Source organism: Protopterus annectens, chromosome 8.part0 (genome assembly GCF_019279795.1).
Source record: "Protopterus annectens isolate FY-2018-M chromosome 8.part0, PAN1.0, whole genome shotgun sequence".
Lineage (NCBI taxonomy): Eukaryota > Metazoa > Chordata > Ceratodontiformes > Protopteridae > Protopterus > Protopterus annectens.
The window spans coordinates 1,310,165,067-1,310,190,352 of NC_056741.1; the positions used below are offsets into that span (position 1 = coordinate 1,310,165,067).

The 25,286-nt window shown below is 37.0% G+C and overlaps 1 protein-coding gene across 1 annotated transcript in view; it reads right to left on the reverse strand.

The window, feature by feature from the left end:
* The window catches only part of VSIG10L2 (V-set and immunoglobulin domain containing 10 like 2), a 316,447-nt gene that overhangs the window by 189,730 nt on the left and 101,431 nt on the right, over positions 1 to 25,286 (reverse strand). Inside the window, exon 5 of the mRNA XM_044080829.1 lies at positions 10,659 to 10,919. Coding sequence (XP_043936764.1) covers positions 10,659 to 10,919 — 261 coding nt within the window. The remainder of the gene's footprint in view (positions 1 to 10,658; positions 10,920 to 25,286) is intronic.

Consider the following 25,286-nt stretch of genomic DNA (forward strand, 5'->3'; position numbering starts at 1 on the left):
CTTTTTAGCACTAGGTTTGGCCCAGTTTCAGTACACTATGAGTTTAATAAGGAAAATTCATTCTTGAGGGTTTGTTTGTCAAAGGATGACTTAACAACAAGTTTGGTTGTCAGAAGGATGATTTAACAATAATTCCCAATTTGTGATTATCTGCAAGCTTTGTTGGCCAGAGTTCTTGGCTCTCTGATTGCAGATATGCAAAATAAATACCAAAAATGATATGTTTTAGCACTGAGCCCAAAAAGACACCACTGGTCACTTAGCTCACTTTTATACTTTTTGAAGAAGCATCTGCAACTTAGACTTTGTGAGTCCTGTCTTTTAACTAGGAAGGGTGGAGCAAGCCCTCACATTGGGGGTGGAGTGCAGCTTGTCCTCTGCAAAATCACTTTGCTAATACTTTTGTTGTGTTGATTTCACAACTAGTTATTCTCAGCAACTTGTTTCCTCACTAAGCTATAACTCGGTGAGTTTTAAAAGAAGAGGAAGCAATGAAGCTATATATTTGGCTGACACAGAACTCCATATTTGGCTAAGAGGATCCAATAAGTTGTCCCAACTTTGCATCATCTGGTTTTACATCATAGTTAGCCTGCCAGTCTATGATTGGAGTACATCATCCAATTCCTCCAACATGCACTCCAGTAAAATGACAATAATGTTTGTATCATTGTGTGTGTGTGTGTGTGTGTGTGTGTGTGTGTGTGTGTGTGTGTGTGTGTGTGTGTGTGTGTGTGTGTGTGTGTGTGTGTGTGTGTGTGTGTGTGTGCGTGTGTGTGTGTGTGTGTGTGTGTGTGTGTGTGTGTGTGTGTGTGTGTGTGTGTGTGTGTGTGTGTGTGGGTGAGGAGAAATATCTTATTTTCAAACAATATAATTTGGTTGCTCTGGCACAACATTTTGTTCAAGCAGTAAACACAGACCATTAATTATCATTCTGTTGTTTTGTTGTCATCACTTTTTTTTCTTCTCTAATCTTGTTTTTTTAATAAATTCTTATCTTGCTAACAAGATGTTTCATTTAAAGTTCTGCATGCATTTGTTTGTTATTGTGTGAGCTGTTTCTTTTATTTCTGTTGGACTAACTTCATATTGCAATTCCTATTTCTATTAGACTAACTTACCTTTATTTATTTTATTTATTTATTTTATTTTACATTTGTTGATCGGGCTAGTCTAACTGGATATATGTCCATTTTCATTAGATGCCCGGGGAGATAAGCTCCAAGATAGGACAATGGAATTAACACAATAACAACTAGGAAACATGAGACAAATAAATCCTATTAACAGTAGCTATTAGAGGTTATTACAGTAAAATGTATAGTGCAGAATACAGATTTTAATTTCTCTACAAACTGTGTAGAATTAATCTAAATATTAAATGATTGTTATATACCTTGTATCGATTCTTAACCAAGGTTTTTATATTATGTCTAATTTGTTATATTTAAACTGCAGAGGTTTTTGTTTTATTTTTGAAGATTGTAAAATTATTGTTCTTAAAATGTTTTGTACCAATTTGGAGCTTTTCTCCATAGGCTTCCTCTGAAAATGGGCTTTGACTCATTTGACTTTCCCAGCAATCAAATGTTAATAAATAAATAAAATAAATAAATTTTTATTCACATTCAGGCCCCATTATATTAAACAATGTTTACCAGTTTACCAGTATCTTGTATGCAATTAGAAATCAAAGATCTGACAATAGAGCAACTAATCAGTGTACTCTATTAGATGGTTCATATGTGTACTAGACTAATGGCCCTGGAGCCTTTACAAGCCTAGCCCATAGGATTACCCTGGCATTGTGCCATCTGACTTAGTTCCCAGTGCCTCTGTCGAGTAGAGCTACTGGAGTAATACCTAGTGTGAATTTTCTTACTAATCATGTGATAAACCAGGAGTTGTGAGTATTAACAAAACAGTAAACCAACAAACTACACCACATGTTACCTCTGTCATGAGGTACCGACATGAACCCCAATGACCCCTAATAGTAAAATTCTCCATTTCCTCCTGCCTGCTGCTAGGTGATATATAGTTTCCTGCATGCACTCATACAAACCCCTCTTTCTCACTAAAATTCCAAATTGAATGACTTGTATATAAACTTCAAATCAGAATAAAAACAGGACCACTCCCCAATGAATGGATTATATCTGACATTCAACCATGTGCTTGTCATCTACATTTCCAGGCCTATGTACATTCTAATGAACTTCAGCCTTAGAGAAGCAAGACTCTCCTCAGTATAGGAGGAAAGCATGGCTGTCTCTCTTCACAAATATGGGAAACTTGACTCTTTAATTACAGACCCATATTTATGAAAACTGATTTTATGTATCCTACAAGCTGTTAAACCACATTTAGATGTTGTCAAATATCCATCATGGGTGCTGTGAAGGTCATGAAGAAAAAAAAAACTACTGACATAAAATGGCAGGTATCATTAAAAGACTGCTGGACAGGGACATACACGTGACAGCTCTGTTTATGGATCTTTAGATATTTGGTACTGTGGTGGTAGATCTCACCCTGTTTAAAAGGCTCAGATCCCTTGGTATTAGCATTTCTGCCATGTACTGATTTCTACTTTATTTAGTAAACATATACCACAGTTCAGAGGCTGTCTTCCATCTCATTACCAAATCCGTGACTGCTGCTGTGTCACAGGGATATGTCTTAAGAATTCTGTTTTTCTTAGTATATGTGAATGACACATGGAAGCATGGCATCTTAGAAAGGCTGCAGTATGACATTAGCTCTGTCCCTTTAACTGTTCCACTTTCTTGTAAGAGCTATATACCACAGTCAGGCATTAACGTCCTTCAGTCTTGACCATCTGGAAGGATCTTAGACTCCACTCACTAAGCATTAATACTGTTTCTTAATAGTACGATTTTACCTCAACATGCATTCAAGGTAACACTGATAAAGCAAATATTTTCTATGCTGCTTCCTTGCCTTCATTATTTTTTGTAATGCTCATTAATCTGTATTTACGGCTCTCTAGAAGACATTGCCAAACTGGAATAAAAAGTCAATAGAATCATATCATTTGCTACTGACAGTCCCCGCATGATCCATATCATTCATTTGGGCTGGGAAAAATCACATTTTTTCAGGTATATGCTAAACATACACTATTATATAAGCAAGACTGCTACCATTCAGTCTGTCCCTCTCCCTCATCTTAGTGTACTTGAGGTATCTCCTGCATGCATGCTGCTTATACCTTAAACCACATAAAGTTGGGAGACTTTGACTTCACAAACGAAATGCTTCGTTTACACAAGTAAGACATACAATCATTTCATAATCTTTAAAACGGAATTGTTTATCTGCACAACCAAAAAACATTCTTCCCAGACAAAGGAGAAAGCCAGTACTTCTATACCTGTTCCCCAACCATTATAAGTAAATGAAGTACATTAACACTAGCTGATCTTTACTATGAGCTGCATCTCTTCCCTTTCTCTTTTTTCTTTTATCTGATAAAGTTATTCTTTTCATTTTCTCCTGTATCCTTATTTCTGTATCTCATTTCTCTTTAATACATTTCCTTCACTCTCCTCTGTGAAGCGTTTGCTTGTTTATGCTTAATGCTTTATCTAATTAGCACTGCATATAGCTTGTCTGCCCCCTGATAGGGATCTGTGACATATTCCTTCCTTCGTTTTCACTAACCCTCATGAACTCATCCTATGCTAGTAACCATTAAATCATATTTTCTAGTATGTGCATTTAACTGTTAATTGACGACACTGACTCCAAGATTTTACTACCTTGGAAAATATAAGGGAACACTTAGTTTGCTTGCAGAGCCAAGTATTCCCTCTATCCATGAGGTAATGCAACCATAAAATCAGTGTATGTAATATAGGTGAATGGGGCATAGGCCTTCAGATCTGAGGATGGTCCTTTGCAAAAAAGATGTGCCCTACTTTTATTTCCCATAGAAATATATTTCAGTTTGCTATTTGATTTGTTAACTACAGTGTGATATTTATATGTTTAAAGTTTAGTAGCCCATGCACTGTCACTGCATGTGACTGCAGAGTTCAGGAGCAGGTCTTCTTTGTAAAGTCTACTTTAATATGTCTGTATTGTGGTTTACAAGTTTACGTTACTTTTTTGAAGAAAGATTTTCAACTTTACAACACAACAGTTATATAATACTTCAAAGCTCTCCCAAAATAAAGACATTTGACTAACTAATAGTCATTGTTATATCCTATAGCTTCTGCCAGCATATTGGGTCTTTAAATTGGCATTATTCTTTTTTTAATATTTTCTTTACAAATTATTTATTGTTACATTGAAGTTTTATCTTTTAAAGATTTTTTGTTGAGGCCCCTACTTGGCATTAACTATCCAACAGAATGGGATACAGCTCCACTGGAGCAGTACAAAGGAAGAGTCCTAAGAGCATGATTATGTTGCCTTTTGGGCCCATATGTGAACTGCCCAGCAACCTAGAGATTTGAACATTAGCTCTAGGTGATGGCCACTGTTGATGTGATGCACTGACTACATGTACAAAATGGGAAAAAAGATTTGATGTCAATGTTGGTGTGAGCTGAATAGATAGTGATATTATCGAATATGTGTTATCTACCTCGCATGACCAATGAAAGAATGAAAAAAAAACAGGACACTACCATTTCATCCCTTCACCATCAATGGTAAATTGATAAAATGTATTTTTCTTGGCAGTTCTTTTGAGTTTAAGACATGTATCTAAACCCAAGATGTCAATGCCAAAGATCAGTTCCTTTCTTGTGTGTTTGCAGGGTATTGAAGAGAATGTTTGTCGGTTTCAAAATTAAATATTCTTTCTGGGTTAGTACAAGAGCAACTTAATGTAACTGCACTGAAAATATTACTACTGTGTAAGTAAAAAAAATGCAGCAATAAGGTTAAGCACAGTTAGATACAACAGTTATCGTATGAAAGCAACATTAACCTTCTAAGGAGGTTTTAATTTGCAGAAGGGTTGCTAGTGATGCCTATTATTTGATTTCACTTCATTTTCATATTAAAAGTTATGAGGAGTTCGCTTACCCTGCTGTCCTTAGAAGTGTGTGTGTGTGTGTGTGTGTGTGTGTGTGTGTGTGTGTGTGTGTGTGTGTGTGTGTGTGTGTGTGTGTGTGCGCGCGAAGGAGCAGCCATTTACTGTCCTTATCTAGCTATCACTGCATTTGTATTTTAAACAGAACTATCCCAATAAAGCCATGTATGGCACAGTGGGGAAGAGGAAGTTACTGAATCATGAACAGCCTGTATTGATTGGATCATAGTTTGTGAAAGGTAGTCAGTAAAAGCAGACCACTGATTTCTTAAAAAAAAAAAGCTGGTAGGACTGCCACCAGCAACATGTATTAGAGCTGACATAGGAATAAGAAATGTAAAATTCAAGCTATCAAATCATTGTTTTTATTAAATAATTATAATTCAAAAGTCTACTTTGGAGGTCATCTTTTTCAGTTGAGGTAGAAAAGTATTCTGTTTTAACATGTTAAAATATAAATTAAAAGTAATAAAGACATGCTGCATGGTTTCATAGAATTAGATAGATACCCATTAACTTCCTTGAATAAGCATGCTTAAAATGTAATTGATCAAATGTTTCATTTAGGGTAGCTAGCACCTGTATTCAAGACCTCTGTGTTTTTCTTCAGATATTGTAATAATTACTTTAGTGAATCCCATAACACCAAAAATGATGCCAAAAAATGGGTTTATTACTAGAGCAAAAAGGTTTGGCTCTCCTTTATGACTGGTCTGAGTGTTGAAATGATGCTTCTGATTTTAAACAAGAGCCCTTATCACAATTAATACTGACAGGATACAGCTCTGCTGTTTAAGATCATATGTCAGACTACTGTTCACAGCCTTTCCACATTGTATTTCCAGCTTACTGATTAATATTTTGTATACAAAGTTCTTGGGGTGCACAGTAAAGCTCAGGTGCACAGCTTTAGGATGGATTATCTTTGTCTTTTAAATCACACAGGATATGCACACACAGAACCATCTCAGCTTCCAAGCACAAAAAATCTGGACAAAGTTAAAAATAATTATGGGACAAAGGCCCCAAAATCAGGGACAAATTTTAAATGTACAAGCCTAGAAAGTTGTAGGAATAACAGGTTTTGTTTTAAAGTGTATTTTCTAAAGAATATGAAGTCTGAAACTCAAAATGTATGTGAGTATTTATTTGACTTCAAATCCCAATGATTTGTGGCAAAACAACAATTTTATTATAAAAAAACTAAAATACGAAGCACAAATCTGGACCTTCTGAGAAAATCTAGACAGTTGAGAGGTGTGTGTCGAATCATCGCAAAGATCAGTTTATGGAGTACTATAAGTGTGCATTCCATTACTAACATGGCTAATTTTCAAAGATCCTACTACTATTAGAGTATCACAAGAGTTGGCAACCGTGTAAAAGAAAGCACTGCAAGCTGACCATCTTACTCGTTAGCTTTTATTTATGAAGCAGACAAAAATCTGGCTTCCATTTTAAGAGTGGAAGGGAGAACTCTCAATTTTGTAGTTTTATACAGCAATATTTCTGGATCATTATACGGAATTTGTGTGAATTTTTATTCCATTACATATGCAATGGAATGTGTGCCGTTCGTTACTGACAGAACAGATTTCCTTAGTATTGCATATTGAGTAGTATTGTTAATGTATTACAATAATACCAAATATGGAAATGAAAACCAACACTTGGTGGAGATGATACGCCAATGAATATCCGAGTAAAGTCCAAACACAGGTTTATTGACACTGGTTAACGCAAGTAACTCACAATAACACTACAAAAGCAACTTCATCAGACAACTTGATAAAATAACCTCACAACTTATATACATTAATCAATTAATACACCTAATCAAGACAATCAAGTCTTAAAGAAGAAACATCATAGAAATAATACATTAATATATGATATTTATAAAAAAATATATAAAAAATATATATTAAAAACATTAAAAGGTTTTTAGAAAATTTAAAAATTGAAACATACTGATGTATTAAATGTAATATAATTAAATTGAATGATGTAGACAAATTTTCTTAAAATATATTTATTTGTGTATCTTAGTGTTAAAATGTCATGGACTATATTATAATCGCTTTCAATTTTAATGTAGGCTTAATGGATATATAATCATTTAAGCCAGGCTCTTTGTTGGCTTCCAAGGAGATTTGCCAAAAGGTCTCTCTCTGCTCTAATATTGCCTGCCACGGTCCACCCCTTGGATCCTTGTTAATACTTTCCAGCACAAAAAATTGATATTTTGCTTTGGGACATGCAGATATATGTTTGAACAAGGCATTAGTATTGTTTTCTTTTTGTATGTCGTGCATATGTTCATAAATTCTGCGTTTTAAAGTACGCTCGGTCTTTCCCACGTAATATGCCGGGCAGGTGGTACACATAGCCAAATACACCACCCCTTGGCTGTTGCAATTATAATATGCTGTGGCCTTAATAGTCCTGTTTTTGGCAGAAAGAAATACTTGTTCAGAATGCACGATGTATGAACATTGTGCACATGACCCACATTTAAAAGTACCTTTACGTGGGCGGGTTGAATAGTGTTGAAAGGGACCCATTTCTAGTATATTCTTTATACTTCTCCCTTTTCAAAAAAACGTCTTCATGTCCTTACCATGCAAATTACACAAATCAGTGACTTCAGTAAAAGTTCCCCATTCCTTGGAGATAATATCCCTAATGCTACTAGAATTAGCACTGTATTGTGTAATAAAGGCCTTTTTGAAATCTAACTGGTTATTCTCCTTGCTGGAATTGTTGTAGGTCATGCCTAACCCCAAAATTGGTCGGAACCTGTCCTTTCTTCCTTCTTTAACTTGTTCACATATGTTGCCTATAAATTCTTTTGGATAACCCCTGTCTTGAAACAATTGAAATAATTTATCACACTCTACCAGGAAATCATGGTCGTTGGACGTCATCCTGGAAATCCTGACAAATTGACCTTTGACAATGCCTCTCTTTTGATGCATGGGATGTGAGCTGTCATAGTGTATATAACTGTTAGAAAACGTAGGTTTTCTATATACAGCAGATCTAAATTTGTCATCACAATCAATACTAAGCAAGACATCCAAATATTCAACTCTATCGACCTGAACATGGTGTGTAAATGTGAGAAAATTAGTGGTAGCTGTTAGATATTCCATAAAGTCCCTGATAAGGACGTCTGGTCCAGTCTAGAAGATACAAATATCGTCTAAAAACCTAAAATAGGCTACCCAGTATTTCCTGAAGGGACTGTTAACACGTATTTATTTTCCCAGACAGAAAGAATAATATCCGCATATGTGGGGGCACAATTTGCCCCCATAGCCACACCTGATGTTTGTTTGTAATATTCACCTGAGAAGTGAATGAAATTGTGATGTAAAACCAATTCCATGAGCTCCAAGATGACAAAGATATCATTATTACTAGCCTTTGAACTAGATGTAAGGGCCTCTTCTAACCATAATAGACCTGTTTCATGTGGTATCACAGAGAACAGGTCCACGACATCTATGGTCAGAAATTTTAGACTAGGGGCCCAAAGTTCAGGGGTGACCTGTCTCAAAAATTCCCAAGAATCCTTGAGCAAATGAGTGGCTTTAGGCCATAAACTTTTGAATTTATAATCTAAAAATTTTGAAAGCGGAGAAATTTTAGACCCTTGAGCCGCCACAATGGGTCTCAATGGTGGATCATGTATGTTCTTATGTACCTTGGGTACTCCAAATATGGAAGGCACCCTAGGTTGTGAGTTATCCAAAAATGTATAGGTACTGTAATCAATAGCCTCTTGGTCCAAAAGATCTTTTATGGCCAAGTCAATCTTTTGGTGAGCTATATTTATTTCATTGAGGGATACAGGGCAGTATCTAGACTCATTGTTTAAAATTGTATTCATTTTACCCTCATAGGTGACTTGGTCCATAATAACCGTTCCACCCCCTTTGTCCGGCTCCATAACTGTAATGTTGGTATTTTGTCTAAGATTGTACAACAATTTGCTTTCAGGAATAGTTAAATTAGGAACATATCTAGCATGTCTACAATGGTACCTAACTTTTTGTTCTATCCTGTTCTCCAAATTTTTGACTTGAGGGTGCAAAGGGGGGTTAAAAATGCTACTCCTATGAAGTTCATCATGGAAAATTATATAATTATAATACCAAATATGTCATACCATCAGACTAATAATTTCCTCATTGTTACATATAAGGGCAAGAGATACTGATGAAATCAAATCCAGAACTTGAGAATGGAACATGTTAGCCACTCAGGACAGAATCCTTTGTGTTGTCAGCTAATTAATATAGCAATAACCAACGCCTGGGTGTGGGTAATGGGATTTACCCACGGTTGGCGTGGTTTGGTCCCAAGGACCAAACAAAGACAACCGTGGGTAAATCCTGCATTACCCACACCCAGAAGTGGGTTATTGCTATTATACTATGACATTATTTAAGAAAAGAAATAATTACTTTTCTTAAATAATGGCATTGTATAATGCCTCTTTGCTGCCCTTCCGCAGCTGTCTGGTATCATGCAGTTCTGATGTACTGCGCATGCCTACTCAGTACATCAGAGCTGTGGCCAAAAGCAACGGAGAAAGCTGCTTATTTTAAAGCTGTCTCGCTATGTTAAACCCATTTAACATAGTGAAACAGTAAAAAGCAACGGAGATCTTGCTTTCTCCGTTGCTTTTTTTTTTAAACCTGTCTCGCTATGTTAAATGGGTTTAACATAGCGAGACAGCTTTAAAAAAAGCAACGGAGATCTCCGTTGCTTATTTTAAAGCTGTCTCGCTATGTTAAACCCATTTAACATAGCGAGACAGGTTTAAAAAAAAGCAACGGAGAAAGCAAGATCGCCGTTGCTTTTTACACACTGTGTCACTATTAAAGGAGTTTAACATAGCGAGACAGCTTTAAAAAAAGCAACAGAGATCTCCGTTGCTTTTTTAAACCTGTGTCGCTATGTTAAACTCTTTTAACATAGCGAGACAGTGTTTTAAAAGAGACTTATACTAATGGAAAAAGTCAGGTCGCCCGGACTTTTTCCATTAGTATAAGTCGATTTACAACGTGCACGCTGGCTAATCAGCGTGCACATTTTTAAATATTAATGGGGGGTCATGGTATAATAATGAATTACTTATGTTTTGGTGATGGTGATTTATTAGCTGATAAATTTAGGTCACCAAAGCTACAAGCCATTTGTTTAATGCTTAGATGTATATTTTATAATAATACTTTGCATGGACCAAGGGGCCTGACAAAGCATACAGAAAATGTAATTACAGGTATTTATGTTCCATTTAATTAAGCTGGCTTATAACCTTCCTAAAAAGCTTATTTATCTCAGGTTTTAAACCATATGCTAGCTTTATAACATCCTTTGCACTCTTCTTTCATTTCCAGAAATCGTTTATCCATTTCCAGGTATCAATCCCTTGTCATTTTACAATACTAATACATTGCTCAGTGATTCAGATAAAAATGTTTCGAAATATTAAGCCTGTTGAGTGACACTTAAACATAAACTAGTTACGATGGATAAGAGAAGACACATAAAACAGAATGCACAGAATACTTACACGCTGTGACTTTGCAGATATGGTCCACAGGCAGTGCAGGATGTGAAGATAGGCAAGTGAAGGTGCTTCTGCTGGGGGTGTTCACACCAATTTTTATTGCAGTAACATTGGAGAGTGCAGTTGTGCCATTATCTTGATGACTGATGCTGACCCATCGGAGTGTGGCAGGAGGAAGACCTCCATCCCATGAACACCACAGAGAAAGGTCCTTGTAAGCATTAGCTGCAATCACCTTGCAAGTAGGTTTTCCATCAGGAAGATCTATGCAATGGGGGAGGGGCAAATATTTCATCAAGCGCTAGAGAAATCAGCACATTAGTGTTACTTACAAATCATTATAAACTACTGCTGAGGCTGCCTGCCAGATGTCTTGAGGGTTGTAATAAGCACACATTGCTAAAATATGTCATCATATAATGGAACTTTTATTTGTTCTGCAGGTATTTGACCTGAACCAGAAGAGCATTTTATTTTTTAGCCATGACCTCATTATAATAATTTAAACAATGTCAGTGGTAACACACAATACAACATCATTTAATGTATCAGAGTACAGTACTATCCTGAGATAGGGTGCAAAATGACAAAAAAAGAGAACTCATGCAATGATATTTGCTATGAAAATGATTAGTGATGTAAACAAGACATTATATAGACCAGTCACCTTGCTTATTTTGTGTATGGAGCAAAATTACACAGACACAGATACTTACAACATGATGAAACTTATATAACATAAAGTGTGATAATCTGTTTATATTTGCTTTTAACCTCACTAAATAATCAAACTTTGAGATTAATAACAAAAGAATGAGTAGTAGATGGCATTTTATGTGCACATTAAGGTAAGATGCACAACCTAGGGACAAATGCAGAAAAAAGATTTTAACTGGCTGCATTCTCGTGAATACTGAGGAATACCCAGTGATATATGGACCGCAATGCCTTGGTGATTGATTTGAATTGTTAAAGTTCTGCCAAAATACTTTGCACTGCTGTAGGTTAACTACTTTGTAAATTAGGGTGTTGATAAGAAATTAAGTGTAGGATCATATGGCCATAGGGTATACAAGGCACATGTATGCCTTGACAGTAGCACCTATAGACTATATGCAAAGCATAATCAGGAGCTACATTGCTTCTTGTAATGTGAGGCAAAGAACTCTTCTGTGTGAATTAATGATGATCCTACAGTGACTGATAAGTGCATGCTGTAGCCTTAGTTGGTTTGATTTAGAAGGGACAGAAACTATATGCAATGTATGCTCAGTTTTTGGTATCAGGATTTCCTCACAAAAAGGTTTGCATCTAGAACAAAAGAGGTTATTGTGCCCCTCTACTCATCACTCATCAGACCCATCATAGAGTACAACATTTGGGATGTACCTTACAAGACATCTGCAACACCTGGAAAGACCACAGAAGAACCTCACCAAGAGGATTGCTGGCCTCAAACAGATGCCCTATGCAGCCCGACTTAAGAAACTCCAGCTGTAGTCGGTTTCATACTGCTTACTCAGAGGTGATCTCAGCCTGACATACAAGGCCATGTCCAACCCAGAATTGATGGACATGCTCCACCTAAAAAAAAACAAATCCCGAGAGCCACAAGCTCTAGGGATCTAAACCTCACCACAATGATAAATAGGATATGCTGGAGGGATAGAGTCCTGTCCCAGAGACTCCCCATGCTTTGGAACAGGATTCCAATTTACATTAGGCAGAGCTCCTCACTAACACCCTTCAAGAGAAACCTTGACGAGTGGATGGGAAACAGAAAATTTACCCCGTGGATCACTATAGTGCCTCTGCTGGACAGAGGCACAAGGAACTAATCTAAGGGGGCAGCGAAAGCCAACGCATTTTGGCGAGGCTTATAGATGCCCTTACCTAATGTATATTTTATGTCTTTGGTTGAGAGGCGAGACAGTAAAGCAAGGCTAGCCACCCACAGCAGTGCAATCCTTGGCTCTAGAACAACATCAAAACAGGAAAAAATATTCCAATTTCTCTTCAAAATAGTCATAATATCGTGGTGTTCAAAGGTAAAAGTAGTAACAAATGAGTGCACAAATTTGTCTGCATTTTGTTGGAAAATAGAAACCCTATTAAATTCACAATTCTGTTTGAAACTAAGAAGTGGTCGATATATGTCATCATTCCTCTTCTTTCTTACTCCTTGAAAAATGCTCTGTACCAAGTGCTATTCTGAAGAGAAATTGGAATATTTTTCCTGTTTTGATGGTGTTCTTGAATTGTTGGAAAAACAACCAGGAGTATTTTTTAGGAAAAGAAACTCTATTAAAAACTACTTGGAGTATAATTTAGATGAACTTGTTGTAACTAGTGACATTTAAATGTGGTCCTTGCCCTCAGTGCAGGTACATTTTAGTGAATGACACATTAGTTACTAATAAGAGACATGTAAAAATTTATTTTCATTGTACATGTAATTTGGTTGGACTGGTTTATATTGCACAATGTCAAGAGTGTCCATGTTTTTATGTGTGCAAGACCTAGTGACTATGTAGAGATCAAATTTCTGAACATGTATATGAAATTAAGCATAAAAAAACAGAACAATGCCCTATTTCAACATATTTCTAATTTTCCTACACACAGATTTTAATTTTTTGGGGTTGATATGATCCGGAGAGACCCCAGAGGGGGTTCTTGGGTTGACTACATTAAAGCCAAAGAATTAATATGCCAAATTAGATTAATGCACAAATTTTCCATGGATTGAAAGATCAACTATTTATAGCTAGTATTCTGAAGTTGAGATCTTATATGATTTGAGTTTTGAATGATTTTGTCTTAGTTGTAAGTCATGATGCAATTGTTTGTATAAAAAAGGTTTTTATAGCTTTAAACATTAAACCATTTTGTTATTCAGTTGATTACACTCAGGAATTTCACATTGTGAATGTGTATGTTGAATTCTAATGCATTTTTATAGTGTGCCTATTTGCTTTGCATCTATTGGTTTAGAATGTAACATGATTTTTTTGTTAGGGAGTTTTAAATGTGAGAGTTTAACTGATCAATTAGATTCTGATGAAGTCCTGGCTCTAAATGGATGAAAGCCCTTAATCTTGTGTTTTATCTAATAAATGCTCTTTTAGTTTTATCGTGCAGACTTGTTCCATCCTTCCAGGTTGGTGTCAGTTATTTTATACTTCTTTGAGGAGGTTATGCATTCTGTTTGAGCTAACCTTGCATGTTCTATAAAATAACCCCTTCTGTTTTGTTTCTGTTCATACTAAAAGGAGTTCAGGCAATAAGGACTTGTCACTTACTTGTACCTACTCTAAGGCCAATGTGACTGCATATGAGCAACAATACCTTTATGTTGCCTGGATTTTGTTTTGTTATCTTGGAAGTTTTAGAAGACTGATGTCTAAAAAGGCACTATGGGGTGGATAAGGATTCAACCAATGTATGAAAACCTTATGGGATAGCTGCAGACCATCCCTGCTAAAAGCAGCTAGGACTGTCTACCATATCCAGCAAGACCGATATATATTTTAACCACTTAGAATGACACCAGAAGCTAAGCCAGATGTTAAAGTCAGTAATCTTATGTTTGTATTAAAGCATCATTTTTGGTGATGGTAGAATGCTCAACAAGGCTAGGTTCAATTCTGCCTCAGGCACATGTTCGAGAGCTCCATCATGTCTCTCTTCATATAGTCCAAGGAGGCATGTCTCAAGTCATTTACACTCATGTGCACTAAAATTCTGTCATATGTGTACTTGTTTTGCAAGGAGTTGAGGGCATGTGTGATGTGGTGAATACTGGCACCTGACAGGCAACTGACCATGATCCTGTCCTTATACAACCTGTTTAGTGGTGTTTCAGTGTTGTTTGATGGTTTATGGCCCAAACGGGAAGGAATGGACAAGTTACAGACACCTTGTTGTAAAAACTTTTCCTGGGCAAAGAATCCTAAATGTACTGGGCAATGAGATATAGTAGCCAGGCAAGCTAATTCCAAAAGAAAGCATTTCAGGATTTAAAGCAAACTCAAAATTATTATGGACAGAAGAAACTGAATAGTAAAAAAATAAATAAATAAATAAAACTGCATACAAAGGGAGAAAAGCAAAATCTTGCTTTAGATAAAGAAGTGTATGGGTAATAGTGTATTTATAATTCATTTTTGTGCTTGTTTTCAGTATTTAAATTATTAATTACAAGCAATTTTACGATTAAAGCATATAGAAATAAGAATGTCAACATCTTTAAAATAAAAAAGAATACTTAACAAAATATGTATATAAAAATAATAACCTGATTTTAAAAAAGGTTATCAAAATTTAAAATTACTTGGATTTAAATACATTTTTCTGAACAAATTTAATTTTAGGGACCTTCTAAATGAGACCTCAGAGTCATAGACCCTCTTCAGAGATGGTAGCTGTTTACTTCCAGCTCCAGTGGCATAGAAGGATAAAGCCTCGACTAAGTCCTCAGTGAACCAAGTTTGATTAATGTCACAGGCACCTAGTGAAGTTTGCACTGGATGATTGGTGTGCTTATCTGGAGGGGGCGGACATGGGGTGGAGCCAGCTGTGCACTACTAAATTCCTCAGAGGACTGCTTGCAATGTAAATACAAGGCCTTGGGTGAAGTTATTAGATTCACCAAGCTACCAGCTCATGTTAGCCCTCACCACAGGTGTGTGGAACTGTTTGTACTCACATATAGAAGGTGATATTGGCCTGCCAGGTGACATGGATCTCAACTCCACCAGTGCAAAGGCAGGGCTAGGACATTACAAATGCCCTTATTGCCAGGATGCTAGAGAAAGAGCATAAAACATCCATATAGCTGTCTGAATGAAGGTCTCCTCTGGTCAGCTCTCACCCTGAACCCATGTGAAATTCCTTGATGAGGGAATGAATGATTCATGTCGAACTGAGGAGAGGTTTGGGGGGCAAAAAAATTAAGGCTGATTCCAAAGGATCAGTGCCAAATAAGTAAATTTTAAACATTCAAAACATTCTGGTTCAACCCTTGGAACCATTAGCAGTCTTTCTCCAAAGACATCAGGAGCTTGGTTAGAATATAGAGCATCAGCAGCCCATTCTGACATGCAGCAAATACATTTTGGGATGAGAAAATGTTGTATTTAGGTTGTGGTTAATTTGTATGTCAGTCTAATTAGACTGTAACATTCATGGTGACACATTGCTTGCTGTATTCTCCATATTGTGGAATGATTGTGTTCAGTCAGGTTTTGTTTATCTGCCTTTGCAATACTTCATAGACAACACCATATCATATATCAGAAAGTGATGCTCTGAATGAAAGTGTAAATCAAGTCAACAAAAATTTTGCAGATACATTTATAGGGAAACCAAATCTAATATGAATTCTTAAAGAGTTGCAGCCAAATGTCACCTGATAGAAAACACTCTTTTAAAATCTAGATCCTGAAAAAAGTTTTGTTGCAGGCAGATTTCTCCTGCAGGCCTCTCATCCAGCTTTTAAATAGCTAGGATTGCACTAGATCCAGAGGTAATTAACTTGTTTTGTTAAATACATTTGCTGGAAAGCACTCCTTGAAAAAGCATGCTTGGCCAAAATCAAAACTACCAGGAAATTCTTGTATTCTTTTGCAGACTCCACTGTTCAATAACCCCTCTTAACACATTTTCACATGCTCATCTTTAAGTGTTAAAATGTGCAGCTGTTTTGAAAGAAAATGATTTACAGTGGATAGAAAAAGCTCACATACCCCTGTTAAAATGCCAGGTTTTTGTGATATAAAAAAATTAGACCACAATAAATCATTTCAAAACTTTTCCCACCTTTAATGTGACCAATAACCTGTACAATTCAATTGAAAAACAAACAAATCCTTTAGGGGAAAAAATATAAAAAATAAAAAAGTACAATACTCTGGTTGCATAAGTGTGCACACCCTTATACTAATACTTTGTTGTGTGTACACACCCTTAAACTAATACTTTGTTGAAGCACCTTTGATTTAATTACAACATTCAGTCTTCTTGGGTAGGAGTCTATCAGCATGGCACATCTTGACTTGGCAATATTGTAAAAGTGCTCCAAATCTGTCAGATTGCGAGGGCTTCTCTTGTGCACAGCCCTCTTCAGGTCACCCCACAGATTTTCTATTGGATTTAGGTCTGGGCTCTGGCTGGGCCATTCCAAAACTTTAATTTTCTTCTGGTGAAGCCATTCTTTTGTTGATTTGGATGCATGCTTGGGGTCTTGTCTTGTTGAAAGGTGAAATTCCTCTTCATCTTCAGCTTTCTAGTAGATGCCTGAAGGTTTTGGGCCAAAAGTGACTGGTATTTGAAACTACTCATAATTCCCTCTACCTTGACTAAAGCCCCAGTTCCATCTGAAGAAAAGCAACTCCAAAGCATGATACTGCCACCACCATGCTTCACCATGGGGATGGTGTTCTTTTGGTGTTGCGAAGTGTTGTTTTTGTGCCAAAAGTACCTTTTGGAATTGTGGCCAAAAAGTTCATCCTTGGTCTCATCGGACCATAACACATTTTCCCCACATGCTTTCGGGGCACTTGATGTATTGTTTTGCAAATTTTAGCTCGGCCTCAATGTTTTTCAGTGTAAGAAAAGGCTTCCATCTTGCAACCCTACCCCATAGACCAGAAATGTGAAGAATACTCAAGATTGTTGTCACATGTAGTACACAACCAGTACTTGCTAGAAATTCCTGCAGCTCCTTCAGTGTTGCTGTAGGTCCCTTGACAGCCTCTCTGACCAGTTTTCATCTTGTCTTTTCATCAATTTTGGAGGGACGTCCAGTTCTTTGCAATGTCACTGTTGCCCCATATTTTCTCCACTTTTTGATGACTGTCTTCACTGTTTTCCATGGTATATCCAATGCTGTGAAATATTTTTTGTACCCTTCTCCTGACTGACACCTTTCAACAATGAGATCCATTTGATGCTTTATAAGCTCTCTGCAAACCATGGCTTTTGCTGTAGCAGGCAACTGAGTAAATGTCAGAAAAATCCTACTAGGACAGCTCAACTTTATTTGGAGTTAATCAGAGTCTCTTTAATTGATGGCAAGTGTGTACCTAAGAAGAGTGAATGCTGTAATTAAACCAAAAGGTGCTTCAGCGAATTATTAGTTTAAGGGTGTGCACACATAACAAAGTTTAAGGGTGTGCACACTTATGGAACCAGTGTATTGTACGTTTTTAATTTTTTATATTTTTCCCCTAACAGATTTATTTGTTTTTTCAATTGAGTCCTGTCATTACTTCTAATAGACCACCAGTTGGCTACGGTAATCTACCCGTATCAAGGGTAAAGCAGCAGTAATCAGTATGAAGAGCATAGTACAGTCGTGTAAGGTGAAGTTACTGTAACGGTGGGTGTTCAAATGATCACTGCGGCAGTAGCTGCTCCTTTCCCCATATTTTTGGTGTTTTTTTTCCATGCCGGGGTGTGCATTTTTTTTTTTTATTCCTTTTTTGTCCTTTCAGGGCTCAGCCTTCCTCTCTATCTCTGCTGGCAGGAAAGCTAAAGGGCTTTGCAGTTTGGGGACATGAAAAGTGCGCTAAAGGTTTGAAAGCTGGCCGGCTGTTATATCTTTGGCAGGATATAACTCGTGTAGGTTACTTCATCAGTGATCATTCGAACATCTACTGTTGTGGTAAGTTCAACTTGCACAACCATACTAAAAACAGGATCGAGCTAAAATTAACTCCTGAGTTACTCCTCTATTTAGAGGTAGCAATATAGGTGTTTTCTCATACAATTTTCACACTATGATCTGCCAGTTAACTAATTCCTGCTGAAAAATGAGTCTGCCACTTCACGGCAGCATATTAATATGTTGCTGTGGAGCTTGTTGGAGATAACAGTCACCATTATTTTACACCTGCTAACTAGTGCTTTTGCTATTTAGTAAGAGTAAAATGAAAAGAAACAAAATGTTTTTTTAAAAAGGTGCGAGTGTGTGTGTGTCTGAGCTAGCAGTGGATGCAACTCCTTTAGAATTAAGAGGTACGCATACCACACAATTTCTTATCACAAGAAGTCCAAATAAAGCTTAAAATAATGTGTGTGGGGGGGCAAAGGCTCAAAATTGGGGACAGATTTTAAATATTGCTCTTATAATATTAGAAAGTTGCTATGATGACAGGATTTATGTTAATATGCATTTTCTGCAAGATATGAAATCCATATCTGTCACCTCAGGGATACCTCTGATTTTGACTCAAGTTTTAGCTCTGCCTCCCTTAATCCCTCCTAAAACTGGTGACCTTTGGAGAAAAGGTGGTGAATTACACATAGCAGAAAATGACAGAAGAATGTATATTAATTCACATTCTCTTATTCTGTCAGTGTCTCAAGTGGACGGTGATAATATTTTAAGTGTCCCTTTTTAATTCTAGATTTGTTCTTCATTAGTTGAGAGCTATGAAAGTCTGAAACTCTGACTTGTCTGAGGTGCAAATAACCTAGACATTTCTCCATACCTTGGCAAGCCCACCCAAACAGTACCCTAAAAACTGGACTCTAAGCATTTATCTTTCGCTTTCGTGTTGGTACAGAAATAAACGAGTCTTCATGGATTTTGTTTAAGTAGCTTTATTCTATACAAACACATTACTGTAAAGCTTATTTGACTATGACTAAGTAACTTTTATACAAACTAACTGCTGTGATCGTACATGCTTACACACTGGCTGTTTCTTCAAAATGGCACTACGGATTGCACGTGTCTGGAATATATACGTGCACGCACAACCTCGCATGCTTCCTTAAAGACGTAGAGCACACATGCTACACTCTGATCTGTACAACTAAATCAAACTACATCTTTACTTGAATGCTTTTTATTGTTAAAGTCCTGCATGTTATATATTCACGGCTAATGTATTTTTTTCAAAGCCTATGCACATTGTATATTTTATCTGTTAAAGTTCTGTATAATAAAAACTTTTGTGGAGCTTTTCTCCCCAGGCTTCTACTGAAAATGGGTTTCTGACCCAGTGGACATTTTTCCAGTCAACAAATGTCAGTCAATCAATCAATCAATCAATCAATCAATCAATCAATCAATCAATCAGTCAGTAAAGTGTTCCTGGTTGTATAGTTTTTGCAGGTCTCTTACAGTGGGAAAAGCTCTTGTGCAGACCTCCCACTCTAGTGGGAATTTAACGGCAAAGGTGCAGTGGAGCAGTTTCCGTCTTCTTCTTCCCTTTTTGATGAAAATCTTGTTTCTCAGTTTAAGGGTTTCCACACTTCTAAGTACTTTGAATAAAAGACCCTGGGTAGGTGTTGCTTCATGCTGGTTATAACAAATTTGCTAATCAAGTAAAAGCCAGTAATGGAGCTGTTTTAACTTCAGAAGCTGTAGTTGGTCAGTTTTCTTAGCCCTATGACTCTGCGCTACAGTTAATTACACCTAGTAGGTTAGAATTTCAAAAACTCTGTTTTATACAGTGGGGCAGGAAAGACTGTAATTTAGTGGACAAACAGTAGGGAGCAGTGGGAAGAACATTGGGGCCTGGGGCAGGCACAAGAACGGAAAAACATTTGCAAAGAATTGAACAGAAAGTCACTGGAATGCAATTTTAAGCAGGCAAATGATAATCAGAATACAATACTCTAGAAGCAAAACTAGAATAAAAAATGGGTGTAGAAATACAGAAGCACAAATCCTGCAGCAAAAATTGCACTACTGCCACTTCAATCCAGACTAAAGCCTAAGGCATAGGACTAGGTGGAGATTTACTGCTTAAAGAAAAATGTAGTAATAAATGACTAAACAAGACTCTTGATATGGGTGGAGAAAGCCAACACATTCCGGTTAGGCTTGTGGATGCCCTCGGGCAGATAGCCGAGTACTTACCTATGAACCTATGAACCTATGAATTGTACAGGTTACAGGTCACATTAAAGGTGGGAAAAGTCTTGAAATGATTTATTGTGGTCTCATTTTTTTATATCACAAAAACCTGGCATTTTAACAGGTGTGCACAAACTTTTTATATCCACTGTAGTTTAAATAACAGCGTACACAAAACTATGCAACAAAATGAACAGCCAAACTAAGACTTGAGTATTGTTTAAAACAGCTAAATATAGACAAACAAAAAATGGATCACAACCTGGCAAAAAAGAGAAGCAAAGAAAGATAGGTGTAGTTTACAAATATAATAATTCGGTTTATAGATGTAGTTAGGAAATAGATCAACAGGCTCTCTTGCCAATTTAAGAATATTTTTTAAACTTGAGATTAAGGCTGTGATCCTGAAAGAACTCAGTAATGAGCATTAGCTGCTGTGATAAAAAGGACCAGTTAACAAATCCTGGATAACAGTGACTCCGACAGACTTTAACTAGAGTGAGGAAAGACCTCGTTATCTGCTAATTTGCATGTCTCTGAATAATGTGGTGAGTATCACAAGAGCTAGTGGGGCCATGCATCACTCTAGTGGCACAGGAACCCCCCTTAATTCACACACACACACACACACACACACACACACACACACACACACACACACACACACACACACACACACACACACACACACCTCTCTCAGTTGCTTCTTATTTACAGTGTCCATGATTTTGCCATCTGTCATCACAGATGAATACAGCCAATAAATAACACTAGACATTAGTTTCATGCTATCTAGTGCTGATTTAAAGCATCTTGCTTTAAAATATGTTGATTCACGCATGACGTTAAAGCCTGCTGGCCAATCTGCAACTGTAAGTGGGAGGGCACTCCCCCTCTCCCAGTGGTTCAGGCGCCTTGAACAGGGTGCCGAGAAGAGATCAAAAGTGATGCTAATGCTAACTAAAATAAATAAATAAATAGTTAAAAATTGCGCCCTTTTCAAAGCCGGCCTGTACAGCACCCTAGGCGGTCGCCTAGTTTGCCTATGCCTAAGGCCGGCCGTGTGTTCAATTAAGTTTAAGTTAGTTAGAGTATTACTGCAAATGTTTATCCCTGGTGTCTAGTTCTCCTCCATTGAAAGGTGTGGAAATGTCCCCCCATAAATTCACAAATCCATAAACACACACTCACTGTACATGAGTCCTACCCCCCCAAATGCACTCACAGACACACTGACCCATACACACATACCCACTTTACCTATCCTGTTACTAACCCCCCTACTGTTGTGACCATAAAGCCAGAGACACACACCCTCACAAACCGCCACACTCACAGACACACTCACCCATGCATACATACTCACTCTACCTATCCTGTAACTAAACACCTACTGAAACCATAAGGACAGAATCACACCCCCACACCTCCACACACACCCACATGCACAGAGGCACTCACCCATGCACACATACTGACTCTACCTATAATGTAACTAAACCCCCTTCTGTGATCATAAAGCCAGAGAGACACACCCACACACAGAGACACACTCAACTAAGACCACTCATACCCCTGAAGACACACACACACTCACACTGACCACTACTACCTCTCTGCCAAACACCCCAACACTTACCTCTGACATGGTCTTTCCAATTGGGTGAATGCAGTCTTTTGGCCATGTTAATTAACACACAGCTAGTCATGTTAATTTATACAGCTGAGTAATGAATTGCTTACCATAGACATTTCAAGGAGAGAACCTATGACTAATTATTATCTGCTTCTCCCTTGGAATGCTACATTCCTAGCATTTTTATTCTCCCTGCACAGATGCAGCAATTCTGTATTTATAGTGTTTTTATTCCCTCTACACACATGCAACAGTGCAGCATCTATAGTGTTTTCATTCTCCCTGCATACCTGCATCAATAGCATATCCATACTGTTTGCTGCTCACAATGCATGCTTCATGGTAGTTCCTATACTGCTTTGTTCACCTTTGTACACACATTACTGCAGCCTCTATGATGCTTTCTCCTTGTGCATATACTTTACTGCACACTGTTTTGTTCTTCCATTGTACAAGCATCGCTGCAGACCCATAAGGTTTCATTTTCCCTGTACATGACATCACTGTAGACCCATAGTGTTTCATTTTCCCTGTGCATGACATCACTGCAGACTCATAGTGTTTCATTTTCCCTGTGCATGACATCACTGCAGACCCATAGTGTTTAATTTTGCCTATACGTGACATCACTGCAGACCCATATTGTTTCATTTTCCCTGTATATGACATTGCTGTCATCTTCATACTGATTAATTTTCTCCATGCACATAAATCAGTACAGTATCCATGTTATTTTGTCTTAACTTTGCATAACTTCAGCTTCTATGTTTCATTTCTTCTGTGCATGGGTATTTTGTATACTTCAAAATTTCTTCTCCTTGAAAAATGGATTGCTGCATACTCCATACTGCTTTTCTTCTCCGTGACATTTTTGACAGCAGTATCCATTCTGTTTTACCATGTATAAACACACAGAACACTGCAGTTTTCATACTTTTTCATGTTTTCTCTCACTCTCTCTCTGTACATATACATCACTGGAGTGTCCATACTGTTTCATTTGCATAGTGCACATGGATTGCTATAGTATCTATGTTGTTTAATTCTCCCACTGTAAATGCACCACTGCAGTGTCCATAATGTTTTGGTCTTCTTGAACACAATACATAAATCCCTGTTTTGTACATATCATTTCCCATGTGCATAATACATCACTGCTTTGTCCATACTATTTCACTGTCTCACAGCACACAAATCACTGCATCATTCATGTTTTGTTATCCTTGAGCACAATACATTTTTCATATTTTTTTTATTCCTGGGTTTATACATAGTAATGTCTTTCGGCTTTTCCCATTTAGGGGTCGCCACAGCGGAACTCCGGTCCACTAATGATTGGCAGTCGATTTTTATGGTGCTGAGGTAACAGCCCGACTCCCACCCTTCAAAGAAGGCACACCCATTCAAGCATGCACTTACCTGCATGTCTTTAAACATCACTGGACCGCGGGGAGGACATGCAGACTCCACACAGAAGGTGCTCCAGCCGAGAATCGAATGGGACATAAGGTAAATATTTCCTGAATGCAGGACTTAATAATTATTCTTACCTTGTTTCCATGATATGACTACCCCTTACACCACCAGTGGCACCATTAGTCAGACTAATCTGGCATACCTAAGTCACAATTACTGTACACTCTTAAAATGAGAAAACCATACTATTAATGTATGGTAGCTATGGCTGAGCAGTCTCTTTTGAAAAGGCATATCCCTACAGCTATAACTCACCAGTTTTGTGTAACTCTCTGTATAAAAATAAATAACTAACCAACCTCAAGCTTTTTAAAAATGTATAATAAAATTATTTATTTAAAGAAATTAGGAAAGGCACTTTGAAAATTAAATATACAGACAAATATACTCATGCCCAGCAAAATGTTTTTCACAAGCAGATGGTAATAGAAAAACAATAAGTATCAGTTAGTTGGTTCTACTACTGCCACTAATTGAAGAGAACTGTAATCTGTCTGCTGATTTATTGTAAGATATTTACAAGTTGCAGAAGACTCAGAAAACAAAATTACTGTTTCCATAAAAAGTCCACTGAACCCTCAATGTGAAAAGCAAGGCCTAACTACACTCTATTGCTACTTTAAGGTTTTAGGGAAGAGTCACATAATTTGAAGAAACTCAGTAGAGATGTTCTGAAATATCAACAATGGGAAATATTCAGTTAGCTGTTCTTTTGATAAAACCACCATTTTGCTTTTGATAAAGGCATACTGGTTCTCCACTTCTTGCTATGTCAGAATTGTATTTCCAGATAATATCCTCCAAAGCAGAGTTGCTATGGTAACCAGAAAATTCCAATCCAATTAATGTAATATTGTTTTTTTTTCTGGAAGTAACAATATAAGAAGCTTTAAGGGCTGCTAATCTGCACATGAAACAGTTTCAGTTTTCATGGCTCTGCTGCATTTTTACTGAAAAAATAACTATAAGTTTTGAACATTTTTTTACATTTCACATACTTGCTATCTTTGCTACAAAACAGTTACAGGTTTTGCTCAGCTTTTTGTACCTTCCTTCTTTCTTTTTTCTTATATGACCTAAATTCTTTCTTCATATCTTCACTGATACACCTCACAACTTTTCCATTTTTCTCATTTTCAGCTATTCCTCCATGTTATTTTTCTTAGTGCTTTCCTATCATAACAAAATCTTCTACCTGGAGAGCTAGACTTCTGTCTAATGAGGGTCCACATAATCTGCCCATTGGTTCCCCCTTTTTGCACCCAGCTAACTCATTTGTTCCTCCATCAGGACAACAGCCATTCATTCATTTATTACCTAATGGAGGTGTCATGGAGTGGGTCAGTCTGCCAATCCTGCAAAGAACAGTCAATGCAATAATCAGACCATCACAATATCTCTCTAGCTATATAATATCTATCTATGTGTGTGTGTGTGTGTGTGTGTGTGTGTGTATCTATATATCTATATCTATATGTCTATCTAGCTCTGTATATATATATATATATATATATATATATATATATATATATATATATATATATATATACACACACACATATATATATATATATATATATATATATATATATATATATATATATATATATATATATATATATATATATATACATACACACACACACAC